Genomic DNA, 21,564 nt, shown 5'->3' with positions numbered 1-21,564 from the left:
CCCTGCTGCCGGCACTCGGTTAGGGCTAGAGACATGGTTGCAGCCGTGGCGGATCGGGAGGGGCGGGGGCGTCTTGCCTTCTGGAGGCAGCGCGACACAGCGGCCGAGGACACGGTCATCCGTGTCCGCGTGCGGGTGGTCTGGCCTGGGTCGGGGCAGTGCTCGATGCCTTCCATATTGCATGGTCTACACCGACTACGTGCTGGGTGGAATAGGAGTATTTAGTACAGTGCTCCGCACCTGCGAAGCACTTGATCAGCACGGTCAGTTGATCCGGAGAGCCAGGAGTTCTGTCAAATCTCAAGGCTCAATGACTCACCGGGGCCCCGTGAGATCCCACCTGAGGAATTCTGGGATTTGGCCACTTTGCTGATCCTTCCCCCTCTTACCCCCGCGCCCCGGTGTCCGGAGCGGAGAGGAACCCATTCAGGTCTGCACGGAGGAGCCATGTTGGGTGCACTTCTCCATTGACTTGATTTGCTATTCTGCCCTAACCGTAGTGATGATGGAATTTATTGCCTGCTTACTCTTGTACCACCACCGTGCCCAATATTGGGGGAGATGGAAGATAATCCGATCACACACTGTCCTTTTCCCCCGTGAGGTTTGCCGCCTAAGCGGAGAGAGCAGGTATTTTATCCCTGCTTTACAGAAAAGAATGATCATGATTGCATTGCTTGTTAAGCATTTACTATATGCCAAGCCCCATACTAAGCCCTGGGATAGATACAAGTTAAATCGGTCAGGCACAGTCCCTTTCCTAGAAAGGGCTCTCCTTCCAAGTAGGAGGGATTAAAAATATCGAATCCCCATTTAACAGATGAGGAACCTGAGGCCCAGAGAGTTTCGAAAACTTGCCCAAGCCCACACAGCTGGCCGGCGGTGGAACCGGGAATATAGTCCAGCTCATCCGACTCCCAGTCCTGAGTCGTTTGCGGAAGGCCAAACCTAGCGGAGAGGACTCGGGTTCGGGATTTGTTGGGGAATTTTCCAGTTCTCGGCCGGGCCGGGTGGCCCGGCTCCAGGGAACCCTCTCGGAAACCTGGGGCGGCTCGCCGGGGTGTTGTGAAGAAACGCGTCCATCCTTCCGGTTCAAGTGCTGAATTCTTACAAACCCCTGCCTTGGATCAACCATCGTTTTGACAGCTAATCAGGGCCTTGGTGTGGATGGCTGGTGATCAGTAGTATTTACTGAGCACTTGCTGTGTACTTAGCACTGTACTGAACACCCAGGAGAGTACGATAAAACAGCTGGTAGACACATTCCTTGCCCACAAGGCACTTCAGTCCTAGAGGGAGGATAGAGCATGGTTGACGCCACAGCAGAGGGGGTTAGTGGTCCAATTTGCACTGTGTTTTTGTACCAGAAGTGCTCAGTCTCTTTATGAGCATCATAACTGCTTAAAGGTCACTGTTTCCAGCAAACGTATCGCCCCAGTGACCTGCCGACTCTTTCATTTAGTTCCTTGGACTTTGCTAATGTTGCTCCCACAATGTGGCTGATCCAGAAATATCGATGTGTGGATCCCATATTGGCCAGCACCTGGGCGTCTTCAGGGCTAACCGCAGTCATTCAAACTCCCGCAAGATGCTAGACTCACAGACACGGGTTTTGGCCCGTCCACGAGGACAGACGGCCGCGCCCCCGCTGATAGATTGTGGTCCCGGGCCGCGGGATGGCCGAGGCCTTTCCTTTGAGGAAATTTTGAATGAAGTCACAGTGCCATGTCCCCTTGGGGCCCCCCGCCTCCCCCCGAAAGTGTCAGCAGGGCTAAAACAGCTCTCTGCTATGAGATTCTCCCACTACCCAAAGTGTGTCAGTTACGGCACCGGACCAAAGCGGGTAAAGCAATTTATTGTTTACAGTCTCACACGGGCAGCTAAGTGACTACCCCAAAGTTCAGTGCAATCAGCTTGGCTGTCACTGAGATTCACTGAGGACCGACCGTGAGCAGAGAACTGTCCCGTGTGCTTGGGAGAGCACGTCCGAGATGAAAGGCCCAGCTTCTCCCTGGAAATAGCTGTTGGGGTGGCAAGCAGCGCCTTGGACCCTGAGTACCAGGGACACAGTCTGCCTTCAGTTCCTCTCTCTCTCTCTCACTCCTTTGCCAAATTCCCATCCCATTCCATGAAAGAATTGAGAACTGTTTTTGAGGCCCCAAACCTGGATTTAATTCCTCGAGTGGATCCCTCAGTCGCCGCGTCCCGGCCATCCTGTCTGGTCACCGAGACGCGGACAAGCCTAAATGACCGGTGGCGGCTGTCTGTGGTGGCGGCCTGGGGCGACGGCCAGTGGAGGCTCTGAGCGAGTCTGTTTGCTCACGTGGTGGGACCGACTTGATAAGGAACGAAAGGATGCAGTGATTTCTGGCTGTTAGATCGGGCTTCGTCGGATTTTCCACTGTGGAACGGCGTTGGGCAGTATCGCGACCGGGTTTTGGTGGTCAGAGGCGTTGCCAGGCAGGAGAGGGGCGTGGGCGGGGCTCTCGGTGATACTTGGGACCCTCACAGAAGCGAGAGCGATGGAGACTGAAGGAACCCAAGCCGCCCCGGCAAATGCCGGACCAAATCTTCGCTGCGAAGAGAAGCTCGGCGGGGCCTTGGGAGAGCGTGGCAGGACTCGCGTCACCCTGCCTGTTTCCTGTAGCGGCGCGTGTGACCAACAAATGCTGTTCTTTTCCCACAGGCCCGCCTCCTCCCCGCAGCTGTCCCACGACGACACGCACTCTCGCATCGAGCACTACGCCAGCAGGTAGGCGGGCCGACCGGGCCGGGGTTTCCGTCGGGACGGCCGGGGCCGGGACCGATTCCATCCCGGCTCGTGCACGGGGCGTCCGCGGACGTTAAGCGAACGGCTGATGGAGAAGTGGCGTGACCTAGCGGATAGCACACGGGCCAGTGGTCAGGAGGACCCGGAATCAAATCCCGGCCCTGCCACTTCTCTGCTGTCTGACCTTGGGCAATTCTCTTAGCTCCTCTATGCTTCACTTTCCTCATCTGTAAAATGGGGATTTAGATTGTGAGCCACATTTGGGACACCCATCAGTCGATCGAGGGCTTACTACGTGCAGAGCACTGTACCGATTGCTCGGGAGAGTATGGTACCACAGAATTAGCAGACACGTTCCCTGCCAATTTCGGTCTTACAGTCTAGAGAGGGAAATCTCCAAACTGATTAAATTGTATTGACCCCGGCACGTAGTGCAGTGCCTGGCACTTAATAAGCGTTGAGCAAATACCATTAAAAATAAAAGAAACAAAAACAGATAACAGGCATTCGTTCCCTCCGATACCCAGTGGGCACTATACCTTCCCCCTCCTACATCCTGAGAAGCAGCGTGGCTCAGTGGAAAAGGCCCGGGCTTTGGAGTCAGAGGTCAGGGGTTCGAATGCCGACTCCGCCAACTGTCAGCCGTGTGACTTTGGGCAAGTCACTTCACTTTTCCGGGCCTCAGTGACCTCATCTGTAAAATGGGGATTAAGACTGTGAGCCCCCCGTGTGGCCACCTGATCACCTTGTATCCTCCCCGGCGCTTAGAACAGTGCTTTGCACATAGTAAGTGCTTAATAAATGCCATCATCATCATTACACCTTATCCCCTTCTACACTGGCCTGGCACTTAAGCAGGAAGGTCACAATCTGAAGTGATATATGCAGGTGAGAGATAAAATCCACCCTAGCCTTCCCAAAGGGAAGCTGGAAGTATTGCAACCATGGACTTTTATTATCATCATTATTAATAATAATAATTGTGGCATTGGTTAAGCCCTAACTTTGTGACAGGCACTCTACTAAGGACTGGGGTAATTACAAGCTAAGCAGGTTGGACACGGTCCACGTCCCACATGGGGCTCACCTCTTAACCCCACAATAATAATAGTAATAATAACGGTGGTATTTGTTAAGTGCTTACTGAGTGCCAGGCCCCGTACTAAGCGTAGGAGTGGATACAAATAAATCGGGTTGGATACAGTCTCTGCCCTGCATGGGGCTCATAATCTTAGTCCCTAGTTGACAGATGAGATAATCGAGGCACAGCAGACTAGTGACACAGCAGACAAATGACGGAGTCGGGATTAGAACCCAGGTTCTTCTAACTCCCAGCCCCGGGCTCGGTCCATTAGGCCGCACTGCTTCGTAACTGACACAACCGTAGCATTTCTGTTTCTGAAATGCCGGAAATCTGGATGGCTCTATTTCAGAGCGAAGGCTAAGGGAGGTCCCGGGCTTGGGTTTGGGCCCTCATGTCCGTCCAATGCTAGAGAAGCAGCGCGGCTCAGTGGAAAGAGCCCGGGCTTGGGAGTCAGGGGTCATGGGTTCAAATCCCCGCTCTGCCGCTTGTCAGCTGTGTGACTTTGAGCAAGTCACTTCACTTCTCTGGGCCTCAGTTACCTCATCTGTAAAATGGGGATTAAGACCGTGAGCTGCACATGGGACAATCTGCTCACCTTGTATCCTCCCCAGTGCTTAGAACGGTGCTTTGCACATAGTAAGTGCTTAACAAATACCAGAATTATTATTATTATGTTCTCCGGCCCACCGAGGGCAGAATTCTTATCCCTTCAGTGCACACCTCCCGCTAGACAGAACCGCTAGAGAAAATCTGGGTGTGTCCAAATTATCCCGAGTTGGGAGACAGCTGAGATGCGGGACATCCGGACTCTGATCCTAGCTGTTCCTCGGGCCCTTTTTTGATGCCACGGGCGAGCCCCTTATTCTCCCTGGGCCTCGGTCTCCTCGTCTGTAAAGTGGGGTTGATGAGGACACCCTCCTCTCCCTACGTCACCACGATGCCTTGAGGCGGTGATTCCATTTGGTCACTTCTCAACATTGCCCTTTTTGGGCAGAGGGAATCCAAACCTGAAATAATTGGCCCCGTCTTTTCCAAGAAAGCCAATTCGTGGCTTTCTCCTGTACGATCCAAGCCTGAGGTGGGTGTTTTCTGGGTCGAGGGCAAGCAGGGCCACGTTTCAGTTAGTCTTTGTGAAAGGTACGGGTCCCTGCTGTCCGAGAAGTGGCCCGCCCCGACCCTCCCCAACCCCTCGAGGCGGAGAACCCGCCGAAGGCGGCTTGCCTTGGCCGTTGAGAGACCAGAAAGGATGGTCAGCGTTCCCTGGGGAGAACGGGCACCCCCACTTTACCACGTGACTGCTCCTGGGTCCCGTCCCACTCTGGGATCAGGAGCATTTCCCTGGAAGCCTCCACTTCTCCACCCCCCTGCTGCCCTGAATAAACATTTCCACTTTTCCCCAGGTTAGCCGAGATGGAAAACAGCAACGGATCGTATCTCAATGACAGCATTTCTCCAAATGAGAGCATGTAAGCCTCCTTCCCGCCATTTCTGTGGAACATCCCTGAAGAAACTCTGGCCGGTAGGGCAGGGGTGGGTGAGAAGAAGCGTGGCTCAACAGAAAGAGCCCGGGCTTGCGAGTCAGAAGTCATGGGTTCAAATCCCAGCTCCACCAATTGTCAGCCGTGTGACCTTGGGCAAGTCACTTCACTTCTCTGGGCCTCAGTTACCTCATCTGTAAAGTGGGGATTAAGACTGTGAGCCCCACGTGGGACAACCTGATCACCTTATATCCCCCTCCAGCACTTAGAACAGTGCTTTGCACGTAGTAAGCACCTAACAAATGCCATCATTATCATTCCAGAGAGACAGGGTGCGGAAACTTTCCCGAATCAATTGTGGCTTTTTATTGAGTGTTTGGAAGAGTAGCGCACCAAGAGCCGGTAGAGCCGGTCCCTGCCCCCGGTCTACGGATTCTCAGCCGCCATTGCCCCAGACGGGGTTGGGAAGTTTCCAGATCATCTCTCGGGGACACGGGGCCGTGGTCCGCTGCAGATCAGTCCCTCGGGGTCAGTGGGGCCCGTAGGGGATGGAGAGACGGAGTCCCTAGAACGGCGGCTCTTCCTGCTCCCTGTCCTGTCGGGGCCCGGGCCCCTCGATCCCTCTGGGGTGAGCGAACGGTCCCAGCCGAGGGAGCCGGAGCGCATTCAACACCCTCCCTTCCCCACCCAGGGGAAGGAAGAGAGGGACGGTGCAGCTAGGCCACTCAGCGCTGACCCCCCCGTCCACCTCCGCCACCACGCTTTGCGGGCCAGGCTGATGCCTCCTTCAAATCGAGGGAGGCAGACATGCCTCAGAGCCCTCTTGGAACAAGAAAAGTGTCTTGCCTGGAGGGATTTCACCAGTGTATCAGCTGGGGAGCGTCCCAAGCTGAGCGGTATTCATTCAATCGTATTTATTGAGCACTTACTGTGTGCAGAGCACTGTACTAAGTGCTTGGGAAGTACAGGTTGGCAGCATATAGAGACGGTCCCTACTGGACTGGTATCCAGCTGGAGCGGTATCCAGCGCGGGCCACTTCCCAACCAGTCCTAGGGACCGCCAAAGGCCTAGCTGCTGTCCGGCCCAAAGGGAGTCGGGAGAACATCACGGGCCTCATCCCAACCAGTCCTGAGGACCGTCACAGACCTAGCTGCTCTCCGATCCACGGGGGGGTCGGGGGAACATCCCAGGCTTCGTCCCAACCAGCCTGGGCACCGTCTTAGACCTAGCGCTGTCCAGCCTGCGTGGAGCAGAGGAGTTGGGATGGGTCGGGGGGAAGACATCACGGGCCTCATCCCGTCCAATCTTGGGGACCATCCCAGGCCTAGATGCTGTCCAACCCAGGAGTCCCAATCTCTTCGAGGCCTCAAGGGCCTCTCTTCGTCTGGGGGGGCCTGGGCCTCCCTAAACACTTATCTGGTCGGGTCGGCCACCGCTCTCCCTCCCCCAACCCAAGAGGCAGAGAAACCCCACAACTCAGCAGTCCAAAGTGTCTACACATTAATGTGTGCATGTGTGAGTGCATGGAGGTGAGGGGGCAGGAGGGTGGTATGCAACTCCACCTTCAGTTAAGTAGTTTGACCACTCTTCCAAAAGTTTTACGTCCCTATCCCACAGCAGAGTGCAAGTTCCCTTTGGGCAGGGAATATGTGGAAACTATTTGTTGGGCATTTCCCAAGGATTTAGTTGGGATTTGGCACACAGTGGGTACTCAGTCAATCAGTGGTATTTATTGAGCCTTTACTGTGTGCAGAGCACTGTACTAAGTGCTGGGGAGAGTAGAATACAGAAACATAACAGGCGCATTCCCTCCCCACAATGGCTGCTGTTCCGCAAAGCCATCTGTGATGAGACAGTCCCACACGGTGACGGAAGGGGCCGACTTCTGAGCCCCAGGTATTCTCTTCCAGTGCTTAGTACAGTGCTCAGCACACAGTAAGCACTTAATAAATACTGCCACCCCTCCTCCTCCTCCATTCCAGAGACGACGAGCACCTGTTAATCCAGCATTACTGCCAAAGCTTGAACCAGGAGTCACCGCTGAGCCAACCCCGCAGCCCGGCCCAGATCCTCATCTCCCTGGAGAGCGAGGAGCGCGGAGAACTGGAGAGGGTCCTCGCCGACCTGGAGGAAGAAAACCGGTGAGTGGCCAACGCTCCCCACGGCCCGGCCGCTTGGCACGTGGAGGCGCCGTGTATCTTCAGCCCGGGGCCCCTGGGAAAGGCCTGGTTACGTCCCCCATCACGGTCCAGGCCCAGGGCAGAGCGGCCAGAAAGTCCTGTCACGGCGGCGGGTCCCGTGTGCGTGTGACCGCTCGGAATTTACCGCCCCTGCGTGACGTGTCCGACCTAAAGGGGAGGGGCGTGCCCGCCCAGAGTGACCTGACGTGGGTCAGAACTGCCCGCTCTTTCCCACCTCGCTCGGTCTGGTATCCCCCAGTGCTCGAGATAGCGCTGGCTGACGCAAGTGAGCCGGGCAGTTCTTTTCCTTGAGTCACAGCCCGTTGGCCGAGTTGTTTTCCCTGGCAAAAGGAAAATGGGGAGAGGTGTATCTGAGCTCTTCACAATTGCTGCAGGGCAGAAGATGGCAGTAAATAGCAACCCTGGCCCCAGGGGGCCAAAGCAGGCACGATGTCAGCCCGCAGCACTGATCACGATCGAATTAGCACGTATCAGCGTGGCTCAGTGGAAAGGGCCCGGGCTTTGGAGTCAGAGGTCAGGGGTTCAAATCCCTGCTCCGCCAATTGTCAGCTGTGTGACTTTGGGCAAGTCACTTAACTTCTCTGTGCCTCAGTTACCTCATCTGTAAAATGGGGACTAAGACTATGAGCCCCCCATGGGACAACCTGATCACCTTGTGACCTCCCCAGCGCTTAGAACAGTGCTTTGCACATAGTAAGCGCTTAATAAATGCCATCATTATTATCACGCCCGGTGGAGAACGAGGCTGTCCGGCTCCCCATTCGCCCGAGGGCTAGGGTAGTGTCGATGGGGAGGGATATCAGGGATGGAGGAGACAGGGCAGTGGAGGTTGGGCGGCCAACGGCCTGACATAGCACCCCAATGGTCAGAGAGTCACCAGGAGGGCCCTTGTGGGCAGTGGCGACAAGCCCTGGGTGGACTCTTCCCGCAATGACAGAAAGCCCCTGTGAGGCAGACTGTTGCCGGGGGTCCAGCCGCAGCCGATCGACCGGGCTTTGTTCCCTCTCCTTCTCCTTTCCTTCCCTCCTCTGTCACCGCCCCCCTCCCTCACTCAGCAGAATTCTGGGCTAGGCCCTGGGGGAGGTGTCCAGAGGAGGGTCTCTGAGTTGGAAGGTTGCCCCTGGGGCGGATTCAGGCAGCCAGACTACCAACCCAGCCTCGCTCCCGCTCCCGGGGCCTCCGAGACCCCTTCCTTACTCACGACACCATTTACTAGCCAGAGCACGGATCAGGACAGATCGTCTCCATGGGAGGACAGTTGGGTGACGCGTGGGCCCACGGGTCCATCCTGTCCTGGCAAACATCAGCTTTGCTGAGAATCGTGGAAGAGAATCTTCCTCTCACAGGCCAGCTGCTTCCAAAATGAGGATTTTTCACGTCTCGTTTCCTTGTTTCCTCTGTAGCTATTCTGCCCTTGGTAGGTTGTGCCAGAGTTCATTCATTCAGTTGTATTTATTGAGCACTTACTGTGTGCAGAGCACTGTACTAAGCGCTTGGGAAGTACAAGTTGGCAACATAGAGAGACGGTCCCTACCCAACGGGCTCACAGATACCTGGGCTCCCCCTTGAGACAGGCCCAGTCTGAGAATATTGACATCCATCCTCCATCCCTCTGAAAGCCTCTTGCCTCAAGAGGAGTTGATGCCCTCCTCCCTGCTTTGGTTAGCAACCCCACACGGCTCCTGACACCCTTTGGACTTGGCAGAAATGATAGCTGAGCTCAAACCTGGCCACCCACCCCATCCCCTCCGCCATTCTCCCTCCCCTGCTCGGCGAGGGGACGAGAGGCCGGAGCCATGGAAACGTCCAGAGTAGAGACGTGGAAATTCCGTACCTTTCACCGTCACTGCCACCACGCTCCTCCATCCAGCCTTCTAGGTCTGAGGGCACGTGCCCCCAGAGCGTCCGGGAGCTGTTTGCCACACACCAACTTCCCTGGCTCTCTGCCTCCTGGGGCTTAGGCTTTGCCAGGGCCCTGCCCATCTCCCCTGCTGGGGTGTAAAGAAGGGGCCCGCCAATAAGGCCCCAGCCTCGGCCCCTTTCCTTCGGGGCTCATCCCTCCATGGTGACCCGACGGACTATACTTTCCTTTTCCCCTAGCCTCTTGAAGACATTTCCCCTCCACGTTCAACCCCCTCAAAATATTTTTGGTCAGATTTGGATCCAGCCGGATGAGAGGTGATTGAAGTGGTTCAGACTTTGTTCCCTGGCAACGTTCAGTAATTAACTTGTTCAGGCTGCCAGGGGGAAATGGTTCTGGAATCCGGTGACCAAACAGTTTGCATTCAGATCCGGGAGCACTGGTGTGCTGTTTTTCGGTCAGTCAGTCGATTGTATTCACTGAGCGCTTACTCCCCTAAGCGTTCGGGGGAGTACAGTATAACCGAGTTGGTAGACACATTCCTGCTCACCTTGACCTTACAGTTTATAGGGGGAGAGGGATGTTAGTATAATAATAATAATAATAATAATAATAATGGCATTTATTAAGCACTTACTATGTGCAAAGCACTGTTCTAAGCACTGGAAATTAATAAATAATGGATTTGGACATATGTTCCGTGGGACTGAAGCGGGGTATACATAAAGTTGCAAATCCAAGTGCAGGGGCGACCCTGAAGGGAGAGGGAAAAGAGGAAGTGAGGGCTCAGTCTGAGAAGTCGTATTGGAGATGTGCTTTCAAGAAGACTTTGAAGGTGGGATGAGGGATCATCTGTCAGCTGTGAAGAGGAAGGGCATTCCAGGAAAGAGACAGGATGCAGGCGAGGGGCCCGGGGTGAGAGAGATGAGATGGAGGTTCAGTGAACAGGTTGGCAGTGGAAGAGCAAAGCACATGGGCTGGGTTGTGGTTAGAAGTTGGGTAGGTGAGGTAGGATGGAGCAAGGCGATTGAATGTTTTAAAGCCAATGGTAAGGCGTTCCTGTTGGATCCGGAGGTAGATGGGCAACCATTGGAGTTTCTTGAGTGGGGAAACAAAGACTGAACGTTTTGGCTGAAAAATAATCTGGGCAGTCGAGTAAAGTGTGGACTAGAGTTTGGGAGAGACAGGAGGCAGGGTGGTCAGTGAGAAAGTTACCCGATCCTCACCTTTCCCGAGTCGGGCCCACCTCCACTCGGTGCTTCATCGCCCCCACGTCGCTCCCCCTTCCGTCTGTCCGTCCGTCCGTCGGTCAGGTTGGGCTCGGTCACTCTGCTTTTGGCCCCGGACCCTGGGCGTTTCAGGGTCTGGGTGTTTTCATGTTAAATAAAAGGCCCGGCTCAGAGCGACAGAGCCGACCTTGTGAGTTGGGGTCGGGCCTCCTCCCGCCACAAGTCCCCGATGAACACCCGATGACCCCCAGTGTGTGTGTGTGGGGGAAGCGGGGTGGCCCCCTCAGAGCTGTGAGCATCTAGACGGTCCCTTCCCACCCCCCCACCGTTCTCTCCCTCCCGCCACCCGGGAGCGCGGCGCGCGTAGCGGACGGGCTCCGTCCGGGCTCCGTCCGGGCTCGGCGCTAAGGGGTGCGACTTTGCTGTACCCACAGAAACCTGCAGGCAGAGTACGATCGGCTGAAGCAGCAGCACGAGCACAAAGGCCTGTCCCCACTGCCACCCCCTCCTGAGATGCTGCCCGTCTCTCCCCAGAGCCCCCGCGACGCCGAGCTCATCGCCGAGGCGAAACTCCTGCGGCAGCACAAGGGCCGCCTGGAGGCCAGGATGCAGATCCTGGAAGATCACAACAAGCAGCTCGAGTCCCAGCTGCAGCGGCTGAGGCGGCTGCTGGAGCAAGTGAGGGCCCCCACCCCACCCCCCGCCCCGTCCTCCCGCACCCGGGGTGGACACTCGGCCCTCGGGCCTTCCGGGCCGGCCGGACCGCCCACGCGCCCTCCGTGGAGGTCAAAGCCGGGATCGGTGTCTCATCCCCATGGGCCGTGTGCCTGAGTTAAGATTTCTCGGGCTTTTTATTCCTCTTCCATCCTTTTACGGGTTCCGACCAAGAATCCGCCCCTGGTTCCGAGAGTCCTGGCAGCCCGCCCTCCTTGACCCGTGAGGGAGGGAGCAGGAAGAGGAGGAGGAGGAGCTGCGACGGAAGTTTCTGGGGATCCTCCACCCGCCCATCCTCGGTCGAGCAGTGACCGACATCCTGATTACCACAGCCGTCGCCCCTCCGTTCCGACGTTACCCCGTGGGGCCTCTGGACCGCCTCTGCCGGGAAATAATTCGGTGTCCTTCTGTCTCGCAGCCCCCAGCAGAGGCCAAGGTGAACGGCACGACGGCCTCCTCCTCCCCCAGGTCGGAGGGCAGCCAGCCCGTGCCGCTGAGGGTCGTCGGCAGCCAGACGTCAGACGCTGCGGGTGAGTGTGCCCGGCCCGTCCTGGACGGAGCCATCCTCCTCCCCTTAAGGAGTGTCTTCTGAGCGCAAATGGGGCTATCTTCCGTGCCCTCTTTTGAGCTGGGTGTTACACACCCGAGGAGGATTAAGGGATGATGATAGGAAAATCCCAGGAAGTGGGTAGGCCTTTTATCTTATTTTTTTAAGGTTTCTGGTGGGAGAGGTAAAAGTGGACATGTCTCTGGTCAAGAGAGTAGTTCAGGGGTAAGGGCCTAGGCTGCAGAGTTGAGTTCCAGGTTCTCATCCCAGGCCTGCCCAAAAGGAAATAAATAAAATGTATGTGTGTGAGAGGAAAGACCTTATCGTTCCCGGACCTTTTCCTCCCTTCTGTCAGTTTTGTGGGAAGAGAGAGGCCCCCTCTATGTCCCCCATTTCCTCCTCCTCCTGTCCCTCCTCTGTCTGGCCTTGCGTAGAGCTGGCATGACAACAGCGGCCCTCAGCGTCTGCACGTTCAAAAGCGACCGACAAATTTGGTTCTTTTTTATTTCAAACTCAACAGCGGGGCCCTGCACTTCCAGCTTGGGATCTTTTACCCCCAGGAGACTAAAAACAGTCATTCTCCCCGGGGGCAAGATCCTCAGGGGTGTGGAATCTCGGTCCGTCGAAGATACTGAGCGCTTACCGTGTTCAGCACACTGAATGAAAACTTGAGAGAGTACAAAGGAACAGAGTTGGTTGACACGTTCCACGTCCACCACGAGCCTACAGTCCAGAGGGGGAACGGAAAGCCCGGCGGGTCTGGGTGTCAACGCAGCCTGCCTTTTTGTCTCCCTCCTTGTTCAGGGGAGGAGGAGCTGGCCGGCTCGCCCCGCGACCCGAGCCCGGGGCTGGAAGAAGTCATGGAACACCTGAATCACTCTTTCCCTAGGCCCCGAGGTGAGAGGAGCCGTGGGGAGGCCCTGAGGAGTCCCCGGCAGCCGTGGGGAGGCCCTGGGGAAGCCACGGGGAGCCCCAGCGCCCACGGGCTCGGCGTACCCGAATCGCCGCGCCCCTCGCCCGTGCACCCCGCTGTTCAAATGGTCCCGCCCGGCTGATCGTTTCCCTTCTCGGACGTCACCTAACGAGGGCCTGAGGGGAGAGGGACCAAAGCCCGCACCTTCCCACCCACCCGCCCCCTCCCCCGGGTGAGAGAACACCTCTATCCTTTGTCTTTGGGGTAAGACGTGAGGTTTTGACCGTATGATTACCTGTAAACATACGCCAGCACGGTCATAAATCTAGTGTCTGCCGCCACTCCCGGGTGGACTCCGGAGCGGTGGCGGACTTGTCCGGCCAAAGCCACGCCTGCCGGTTCCCAGGTCACTGAGTGAACATTGGTACCACCCGCTCTCAGCTGCCTTTCCTCGGGCCTCTTGCTCGCCGGCTCTTGGGGGGCGGTGGAGAGAGCCACCGACGGGACGGACTGACGGGCAGACGGACACTGACAAGGAGACAGACAGGCAGACTGGACCGTGATCCTCCTCCCATGTCGGCATGGATGTGAAAAGTATGAACTTGTTATTCCTGATCAGAAACTTTTCACAGAGTACTCTCTCCCTCTTCCAGGCCTTTTGGAATAATAATAATAATAATGTGATGGTATTCGTGGAGCGCTTACTATGTGCAAAGCACTGTTCTAAGCACTGGGGAGGATACAAGGTGATCAGGTTGTCCCACATGAGGCTCACAGTCTTAATCCCATTTTACAGAAGAGGTAACTGAGGCACAGAGAATCAATCAATCGTATCTATTTAGCGCTTACTGTGTGCAGAGCACTGTACTAAGTGCTTGGGAAGCACAAGTTGGCAACACATAGAGATGGTCCCTACCCAACAGTGGGCTTACAGTCTAGAAGGGGGAGACAGAGAACAAAACCAAACATATTAACAAAATAAAATAAATAGAATAGATATGTACAAGTAAAATAAATAAATAAATAGAGTAATAAATACGTACAAACATATATACAGGTGCTGTGGGGAAGGCAAGGAGGTAAGGCGGGGGGGATGGAGAAGGGGAGGAGGGGGAGAGGAAGGAAGGGACTCAGTCTGGGAAGGCCTCCTGGAGGAGGTAAGCTCTCAGTAGGGCCTTGAAGGGAGGAAGAGAGCTAGCTTGGCAGATGTGGGGAAGAGGATGTAGGGATGTGGGGAGAAGTGAAATGACTTGCCCAAAGTCACACACCTGCCAAGTGGCAGAGCTGGGATTTGAACCCATGACCTCTGACTCCCAAGCCCAGGCTCCTTCCACTGAGCTGTCTCCTCCGAGAGGCTTTCCCTGACTAAGCCCCCCCATTTCCTCTTCACCCACTCTCCCTTCTTCGTTGCCCTGATCTGCTCTCTTTGTTCTTTTCCCTTCCCAGCCCCACAGCACTTACGAACATAACTGGAATTTATTTATATAATGTCTGTCTTTCCCCGGTCTAGACTGCAAGCTCGTAGTGGGCAGGGAATGTGTCTGTGTATTGTTGTTTTGTACTTTCCCGATTGCTTAGTACAGTGCTCCGCACACGGTAAGCACTCAATAAATACAGTTGAATGCATGTTCAATTATCTTATGTACTTAACCAACCCGTCAGTTAGACATAGTAATTGTGGACCTAGTATTTGCACAGCGTTGTACTAAGCACCTGGGAGAGTGAACTCAGAAAAACACATGATCTTTCCTCTCAAGGATTAATCATTTGCTGGTATTTATTGAGTGCTTACATTATTCAGAGCAGTGTACTAAGCACTTGGGAGAGTACAGTAGCGTGGCTCAGTGGGAGTCAAAGATCGAGGGTTCGAATTCCGGCTCCGCCAGTTGTCTGCTGTGTGACCTTGGGCAAGCCACTGAACTTCTCTGTGCCTCAGTTACCTCATCTGTAAAATGGGGATGAAGACTGTGAGCCCCCCGTGGTACAACCTGACCACCTTGTATCCCCCCAGCGCTTAGAACAGTACTTCGCACGTGGTAAGCGCTTAACAAATGCCATCATCGTTCTTATTATTATTATTACAGTATAACAGAGTTAATAAACAGGATTCCTGCCCCCAAGGGGCTTACAGTCTAGATGGATTATTGTGGGGGGCAGGTAGCCATTAATCGATCGGTCAGTGGTACTTATTGAGCGCTTGCTGCGTGCAAAGCCGTGTACTAAGCTCATGGGAGAGAGTACAATATAACACGATAGACAGACACATCCTCTGCCCACAGTGAGCTTAAGGTCTCGGGGAGGAAGGGTAGGCATTTATATAAATACATTATGATTAATTATCAATGAATTAAATTTTTTACAGAGGAAGGGCAGGAGACCCCACAGTGCAGGGCAGACTTCCCTGTGCTGCCCTCTATAACTACCAGAGCCTCCCTAACTGGGTGTGAGGTCGCCCTTTTTCTCTTCCTCCTCATCTTCCTCCACCTCTCCATCCCAGACATCAGGTCGGAGGTCGTCACCGCAGCTGGGCCTAACTTAAATGACGTCTTGATGAGTTTCGCCAGTGTCTTATGAAAATGACCGAGCGGAGGGACAGAACCTCGATCCGAGCCGCTGAACTATCAGCGGAGGGAGCTCGTGGGGGTCTCTTTGCTGTCCCCGTGCCCAGCCGAGCGCCGCCCCCGCTCCTTGGGACCCATTGACCGGATCGCGGATCCCCATCCGGTCTTCCGTCACTTCCCGGGGCCACCGCCATCCGCCTCCGGTCCCTATCCGGTTCCTTGCCACTGTGGCGTGATTTGCTGCAGGCTCCGGGTACCCGGGGTGGTCGGTACAGGTGATGATGATGATGATGGCATTCGTTAAGCACTTACTATGTGCCAGGCACTGTGCTAAGCGCCGGGGTGGATACAAGCAGATCAAGTTGTACACGGTCCCTGTCCCGGGTGGGGCTCACAGTCTCATTCCCCGTGTTAAAAATGAGGTAACTGAGGCCCAGAGAAGTGAAATGATTTGCCCAGGGTCACGCAGCAGACAAGTGGTGGAGCCGGGATTAGAACCCATGACCTTCTGATTCCCAGTTCTGGGCTCTGTCCACGACACTGTGCCGCTTCCCCAGGTGCTCCCCGTCAGATCGGGTCGGGACAGCTCCAGAGCAGAGGACTTTCCGGGCCAACGCTCTCTGTGCCCAGTCAGGGAAGGGAGGCCTTCCACACTGGAGTGTGGATACGGAACGCGGCCGGATAGAGAGTTGACGACTGTGGGGAAGGATTTGGGGTCCGGTGCCTCTCCGTAGCTGACAGACTCCCTCCCCTTCCCTGCACTGAAACGAATATCTGACCCGGATTCCTGGCCAGGGTCCCCTTGTTGACAACCCCGAATTTAGTTTATGCTAAACTTGCTTTTAGCTTGGAGGGGAAAAATGAGCCTTTTTATCCCGATCAGGTGCCTCCCAAAGTTTACGGCCAGCGTCGTTTTAGCTTGGAGGGGAAGAAAATTACATCTTTTGTCCCCCACTCAAATGCTTCCCGAGCCAACTCGATAAAGGGTGTCATCTGGAGGGCCGACTTGGGTTTGTGTGAGGTTTGTTTCTCTCTTGTGATCTCTCTGCCTCTTCCTGTCTCTGTTACTAAAGGAAGGAATGTCCCCGGAAAGTCACTGAGAGAGGTTAGTGAGATGCCGCTCTCTGTCCGGGCTTGGGGTCCTGCTGTTTGGGCCAAGCCCACGCGCCTTAACCTCCGTGGCTTCTGCTTTGCGCCGAGCTTGTGCGCGGTAACTTGTGCGGGGCTCCGTGTGGCTTCTGCAGTGCTCCGAGTACGTGTACTTTGAGTGGAGGCGCAGGGGGGTGTGCGTGATTTCTCTGGCGGCCCGAGTCTGTGTGCGTCAGTGTGTGGTGTGTGCGTGTGCGTTTGTGTTGCTGCAAATGGCTTGTGTAGTGTGCCGAGCCGGCGTGTAGTGTGTGCACGTGTTGCCACACGTGGCTTCTGCTAAGTGCATTACCACTCGTGCGTGGCTCTTGCTGAGGCCGTGCCTTGCTTCCGCGGTGGGCTCCGTCGTGAGAACGTTCGGCCCCGCCAGGCTTGTGACGGGGCTGGAGTCGGCCCGGAATCTGGGCCCGACGGTCCGGGCGCTCGGGCAGGAGAGGGAGCGACTCTGGTCGGTTGCCGGCTCTCGTTTTATGTGAAATAAGGGTTCTCCTTGGGTCTGAATTTTCTTAGAGCCCAGTGCTTTAAAGCAAAAGGGTTCCAACATCCCAGCGACATCCCGCCCTCACCTCCCCAAGATGGGTTTAGAGTGTAACCCGCAGTGGAGTTGGCAAGGAGAGGAGAGGTGGGGAAGGCCCAATGTGGAGACAATCGCGTGAACTCGAACATCGACTGGTGGATTCCCAGACTGGGGCTGCCAGAGCCGACCCCGGGGGTCAGGGTGGGGGGCCTGCGTTCCCTGTCCGTGAGCCAAAGCGGGGTCGGAGGCCAGATTATTTTTGTTTTTTTAATGGTGTTTGTTAAGTGCTTACTATGTGCCAGGCACAGTTCTAAGCGCTGTGATAAATTAGAAGATAACCTGGTCGGTTACAGTCACTGTCCCACGTGGGTCTCATCCTCTTCGTTTGTTCATTCGTTCATTCATTCATCGCTGTATTTATTGAGCCCTTACTGTGTGCGGAGCACTGTACTAAGCTCTTGGAAAGTACAATTCGGCAACAGATGGAGACAGTCCGTTACCCAGCAACAGGCTCACCGTCTAGAAGAAGGGAGACAGACAGCAAAACAAGTAGACAGGCATCAGTAGCATCGATATAAATAAATAGAATTATAGATGTAATTTCAGACTGAGCTCGTTGTGGGAAGGGATTGTCTCTCTCTGTTACTATATTGTACTTTCCTAAGCTTTTAGTACAGTGCTCTGCATACAGTAAGCGATGAATAAATGTGATTGAAAGAGTGAACCATCTTAATCCCCATTTTATTCATTAATTCCATCATATTTATTTATCGCTTACTGTGTGCAGAGCACTGTCCTAAGAACTTGTGAGAGTACAATATATCAGTCAGCATGCGGTACCTGTGGCTCAGAGAAGTGAAGTGACCTGCCCAAGGTCACGCAGCAGACAAGCGGCAGAGCCCGGATTAGAACCCAGGTCCTTCCGAGTCCCCGTGGCCCATCCCGTACCGTGGCGCTGCCGCGTACTCAGGCTTCCGGGGGGCCCGGCAGCCGAGGAGCTGACCGCGTCTCCCTCCTCTCTGTTTCCAGGACCCGATATAGGTGACCTCTTCCGACCGGGCCGAGCGCCGCCAACCAAGACGGCGTGTCCGCCTCCCGCCGGAGGCCTAGAGTAGATGTGTTTTACGACTTCCCACGTCCCGCATGGTTTTTATAATATTCATACAACAAAGAGGATTAGACCGTAAGAGTTTACAATAAGAAAAATCTCTATTTTTGTGAAGGGTAGTGGTACTATTCTGTAGATTTCAGTAGTTTCCTAAGTCTGTTATTGTTTTGTTAACAATGGCAGGTTTTCCACGTCTATGCAATTGTACAAAAAAAGTTACAAGAACACTACATGTAAAATCTTGATAGCTAAATAACTTGCCACTTCTTTATATGAAACGCATTTCGGGTTGTTTAAAAAAAAATTTCTAACGGTTATAAAGAAAGATTGTAAACAACGTGTGCTTTATAAGAAAAAGTTGTTTATAAAAATCCCTAAAAACAGACAAAAACACTTTGGCGGCAGAGTGTATGTGCCCGTGTGTGTGTGTTTGTGTGTCTATGTGTGTGCGCGTGTGTGTGTGAGTGAGAAAGTGAGAGCGAGAGAGAGAGAGAGAGGGGTTCACGCTTGTGTTTTCCCGGCATCTGGCCGACTGCCCCTTCCCCACCCCGGCATCACGGATACGGCTGCAAAAACTGTTTTCGAAACCAACCCCTCTCACCCGTCCGGGGCACGGGGACCTCGACCGGTCGCCGAATCGGAGCTGATAAACCACGCCAACCGGGCTGCCCCCGTCAAGCGGTCCGTGGACGGCCCGGAGGATCGAAGCCGGATCTCGGACCCCCGGTCCGGCGCCTGCCACCCCGGGCTCTGGCCGGGGCCAAGGGAGAGCGGCCCTCTCTCCGACCGTCCGGATCCCGGGCGGACGTCGGCCGAGGGCCCGCGGTGCCGGCCGAAGCGGGAGTCCCTCCCGGGCTCGGAGGCGGGACCACGTGGCAGCGGAAGAAGATGCAGGGCGGCGGCACCCGCCCCTCCCTCCGGGAGGAAGGAGGAGGCCTCCCTCTCCGCTCCGCCCAGTGACCCTCGGCAGCGCGACTCCCCCAGCCCGCTCCGACACGATGTCCATTTCCCTTCCGGGGGCCCGCTCGCTTCCCCCTAAAGGCCAGGTCCCCTTTCCTCTCGACGCGTGCCGACCGAGGTGAGCCTCTGGCGGCCTCCCCCCGGACCCCCAGCCGTCCCCTTCCAGGAAGCGACTCGGAGTAACCGCCTCGAGTCACGACACCGTTATCGGCCTTCAGCCCGAGAGCCGGGATCGTCCGTCTTCCCGTCTTCCCGTCTTCCCCCTGCCCTCTGCCGCCTCCCCGCTTTTCCCGGCCGGCGGCCTCCCTCCCCACGGGAAAGGCGGCCCGCGGCGGACGAGAGCCAGAGCCACGGGTGGAGCGGCGTCAGCCTCTCGCCACAGAGGAAGCGTTCAGAGGCCTGCAGGCAAAGCTTCAGCGTCTCCCGTCACTGGCCTTCCTTTGAGTCTGTCATAAAAGCAGTAGAAATGCATCATGTGATCTGTTAGTTGGCAAATCCGTTACCTCGTACACGAAGCGTCACGAGACTCAGGAGAGTGGGGCCCGTCCCTCTCTTTCCTTCCCGACGACGAACGTTGACCGTGGCTCATCATGCTATTTCTACCTCACTTTGGTTTTGCGGTGTCCCCGACTGCGCCCGTCATCCCCGCTGCCGCCGCCGCCGCCACCTCCACCTCCGTCACCACCACTTGCCCGTCACGGGAACGGTCTCGCCCGTCGTCCCCGTTTTCCAAGAGGAAACCCAAAATGCCCCTTCCCGACCAGGCGGAGATTCGGTCCCCGGCCTCCCCCGCGGGGGCGGACTGGCCCGTCTAGTTTCAGGAGAGCGGAGAGCGGAGAGAAGGGGATTCTCGGTTTCTTCGCGGTAGGCCGGTCACCGAAAACTTTGGAAAAAACCATTCGGACGGATTGCACGGTTTGTTTTCACCAGATTCTTTGGGTTTTATCCGTAGACATTAGTTTTGGAGTGAGTCTGTCAAAATATTTAAATACGAGTTGAGAGCTTTACTGTTGCTTTTTAAGCATAATTTGGGAATTCTTTCACGATTCTAACCACAGAGTACTAAACCGTAAGAAAGCGTAATCACTGTATCTGAAGCATCCGCATCGTACGGCACGTTATGTCGACGGGATCATAAAATATTGTGTTTCAACACCAACACTGTAACATTTACTAATGTTTTTTTAAACTTTGGTTTGATTGCATTTTTCACAACATATCAGACTTCACCAAATATATGCCTTACTATTGTATTATATACTGCTTTACTGTGTATCTCAATAAAGCACGCAGTTACGTTATAAAACCGAGCGTTTGTGGCCAACTCCCTTCGCCGTGGCCTCTGCCCGTTAACGACCGGCTCCGTCCTCGGGACGGAGACCCTACGGTCGAGGCTTCTGGGGACCGGGGAGGTGGGGAAGCGGATGCTGAAGGTGTCAACCCACCGCTGCTCCTCCAGTTTCGGGGCACCCGAAGTCAGCATCTCTCGTTGCCTTCCGGACAATTTCTAAATCTCTCGTCCTCTTAAAAAGACGGGAAATCGCCATCACTTAAACGGAACCCCGTCGTGATTATCACCCGGTCTCGGCAGCCAGGAGCAGGGGACCGCAAGGCCGATCTGGTCCGAGGCGGAACTCCGTCGCGGTCGGAGGAACCCGACCTCGGGGCCGGGGCGGCCCCGGCACCTTGCGAGCTAACGAACAGAGGGGGGATGAGGACCGGTGGTTAGACTGTGCGACGAGGTTCCCCTCCCCAGAGCAGCTGATACAGCGGTGGTTTTTGTTGATCATTTAGTGCGTGCAGAGCCCTTAGAAGCAGGTCCGGCAAGCGAAGGCACCATCGGGGCCAAAACTATTGTGCGGTCGGAGATGGCCTTCAGAGGCAGCCAAGATGGATGGGTTTGGCCCGTCGTGGCCGAGGAATGTGTCTGTTATATCGTAAGCCTCAGTAAATACGGTTGATTGGTGAACCGGTCCATCTTCTGCGCACCCCCCCCCCCCCCCCCCAATCCTTAATGGATCAATAGTATTCACTGAGCGCTTACTCTGTGCCGAGTACTAAGCATCTGGGAGAGTATGATGCAACATAGTTGGGCTTCCTGCCTAAAAGGAGTTTAAACAGAGAGACAAACATTAAGATAAATTACAGATATGGGCTTCTAAGTGCCGTGAGGCTGTAGGTGGGGTGAATCTCACATGCGCAACGCCTACAGAGCCAGATACATGGGCAATGCTGAAGGGAGAGGGACTGGTCGGGGAAGACTTCTTCGAGGAGATGTGTTTTTAATAAGGCTTGGAAGGTGGGGGGAGTAGCAGTCTGTCAGATGTGAAGGGGGAGGAAGTTCCAAGCTAGGGGTGGGATGTGGTTGGGGAATTGGAGCAGAGGTTGGCCTTAGAAGACTGATGCGTGCAGGCTGGACTATGGTAGGAAAGGAGCCAAGTAAGGTTGGAGGTGGTGAGCTGATTGGGTGCTTT

General features: G+C 55.3%; 1 protein-coding gene across 8 annotated transcripts in view; it reads left to right on the top strand.

The window, feature by feature from the left end:
* The window catches only part of DMD (dystrophin), a 553,630-nt gene extending 535,219 nt beyond the window's left edge, over positions 1-18,411 (top strand). For 5 of the 8 annotated variants that reach the window (XM_038757062.1, XM_038757063.1, XM_038757065.1 and 2 more), the window contains 7 exons: positions 2,687-2,752; positions 5,255-5,320; positions 7,316-7,474; positions 11,059-11,302; positions 11,757-11,868; positions 12,690-12,782; positions 18,052-18,411. In XM_038757062.1, coding sequence (XP_038612990.1) covers positions 2,687-2,752; positions 5,255-5,320; positions 7,316-7,474; positions 11,059-11,302; positions 11,757-11,868; positions 12,690-12,782; positions 18,052-18,137 — 826 coding nt within the window. In that variant the 3' untranslated portion in view covers positions 18,138-18,411. Of the gene's footprint in view, positions 1-2,686; positions 2,753-5,254; positions 5,321-7,315; positions 7,475-11,058; positions 11,303-11,756; positions 11,869-12,689; positions 12,783-16,432; positions 16,465-18,051 lie in introns of all 8 variants that reach the window. The other 3 variants (XM_038757068.1, XM_038757064.1, XM_038757069.1) reach the window with 1 other exon arrangement.
* The last annotated feature ends 3,153 nt before the right edge of the window (positions 18,412-21,564 follow it).

Source organism: Tachyglossus aculeatus, chromosome 15, assembly GCF_015852505.1.
Source record: "Tachyglossus aculeatus isolate mTacAcu1 chromosome 15, mTacAcu1.pri, whole genome shotgun sequence".
NCBI lineage: Eukaryota > Metazoa > Chordata > Mammalia > Monotremata > Tachyglossidae > Tachyglossus > Tachyglossus aculeatus.
Note: the sequence above shows the minus strand (reverse complement) of the source record. Positions and strands in the feature narration are given on the sequence as shown.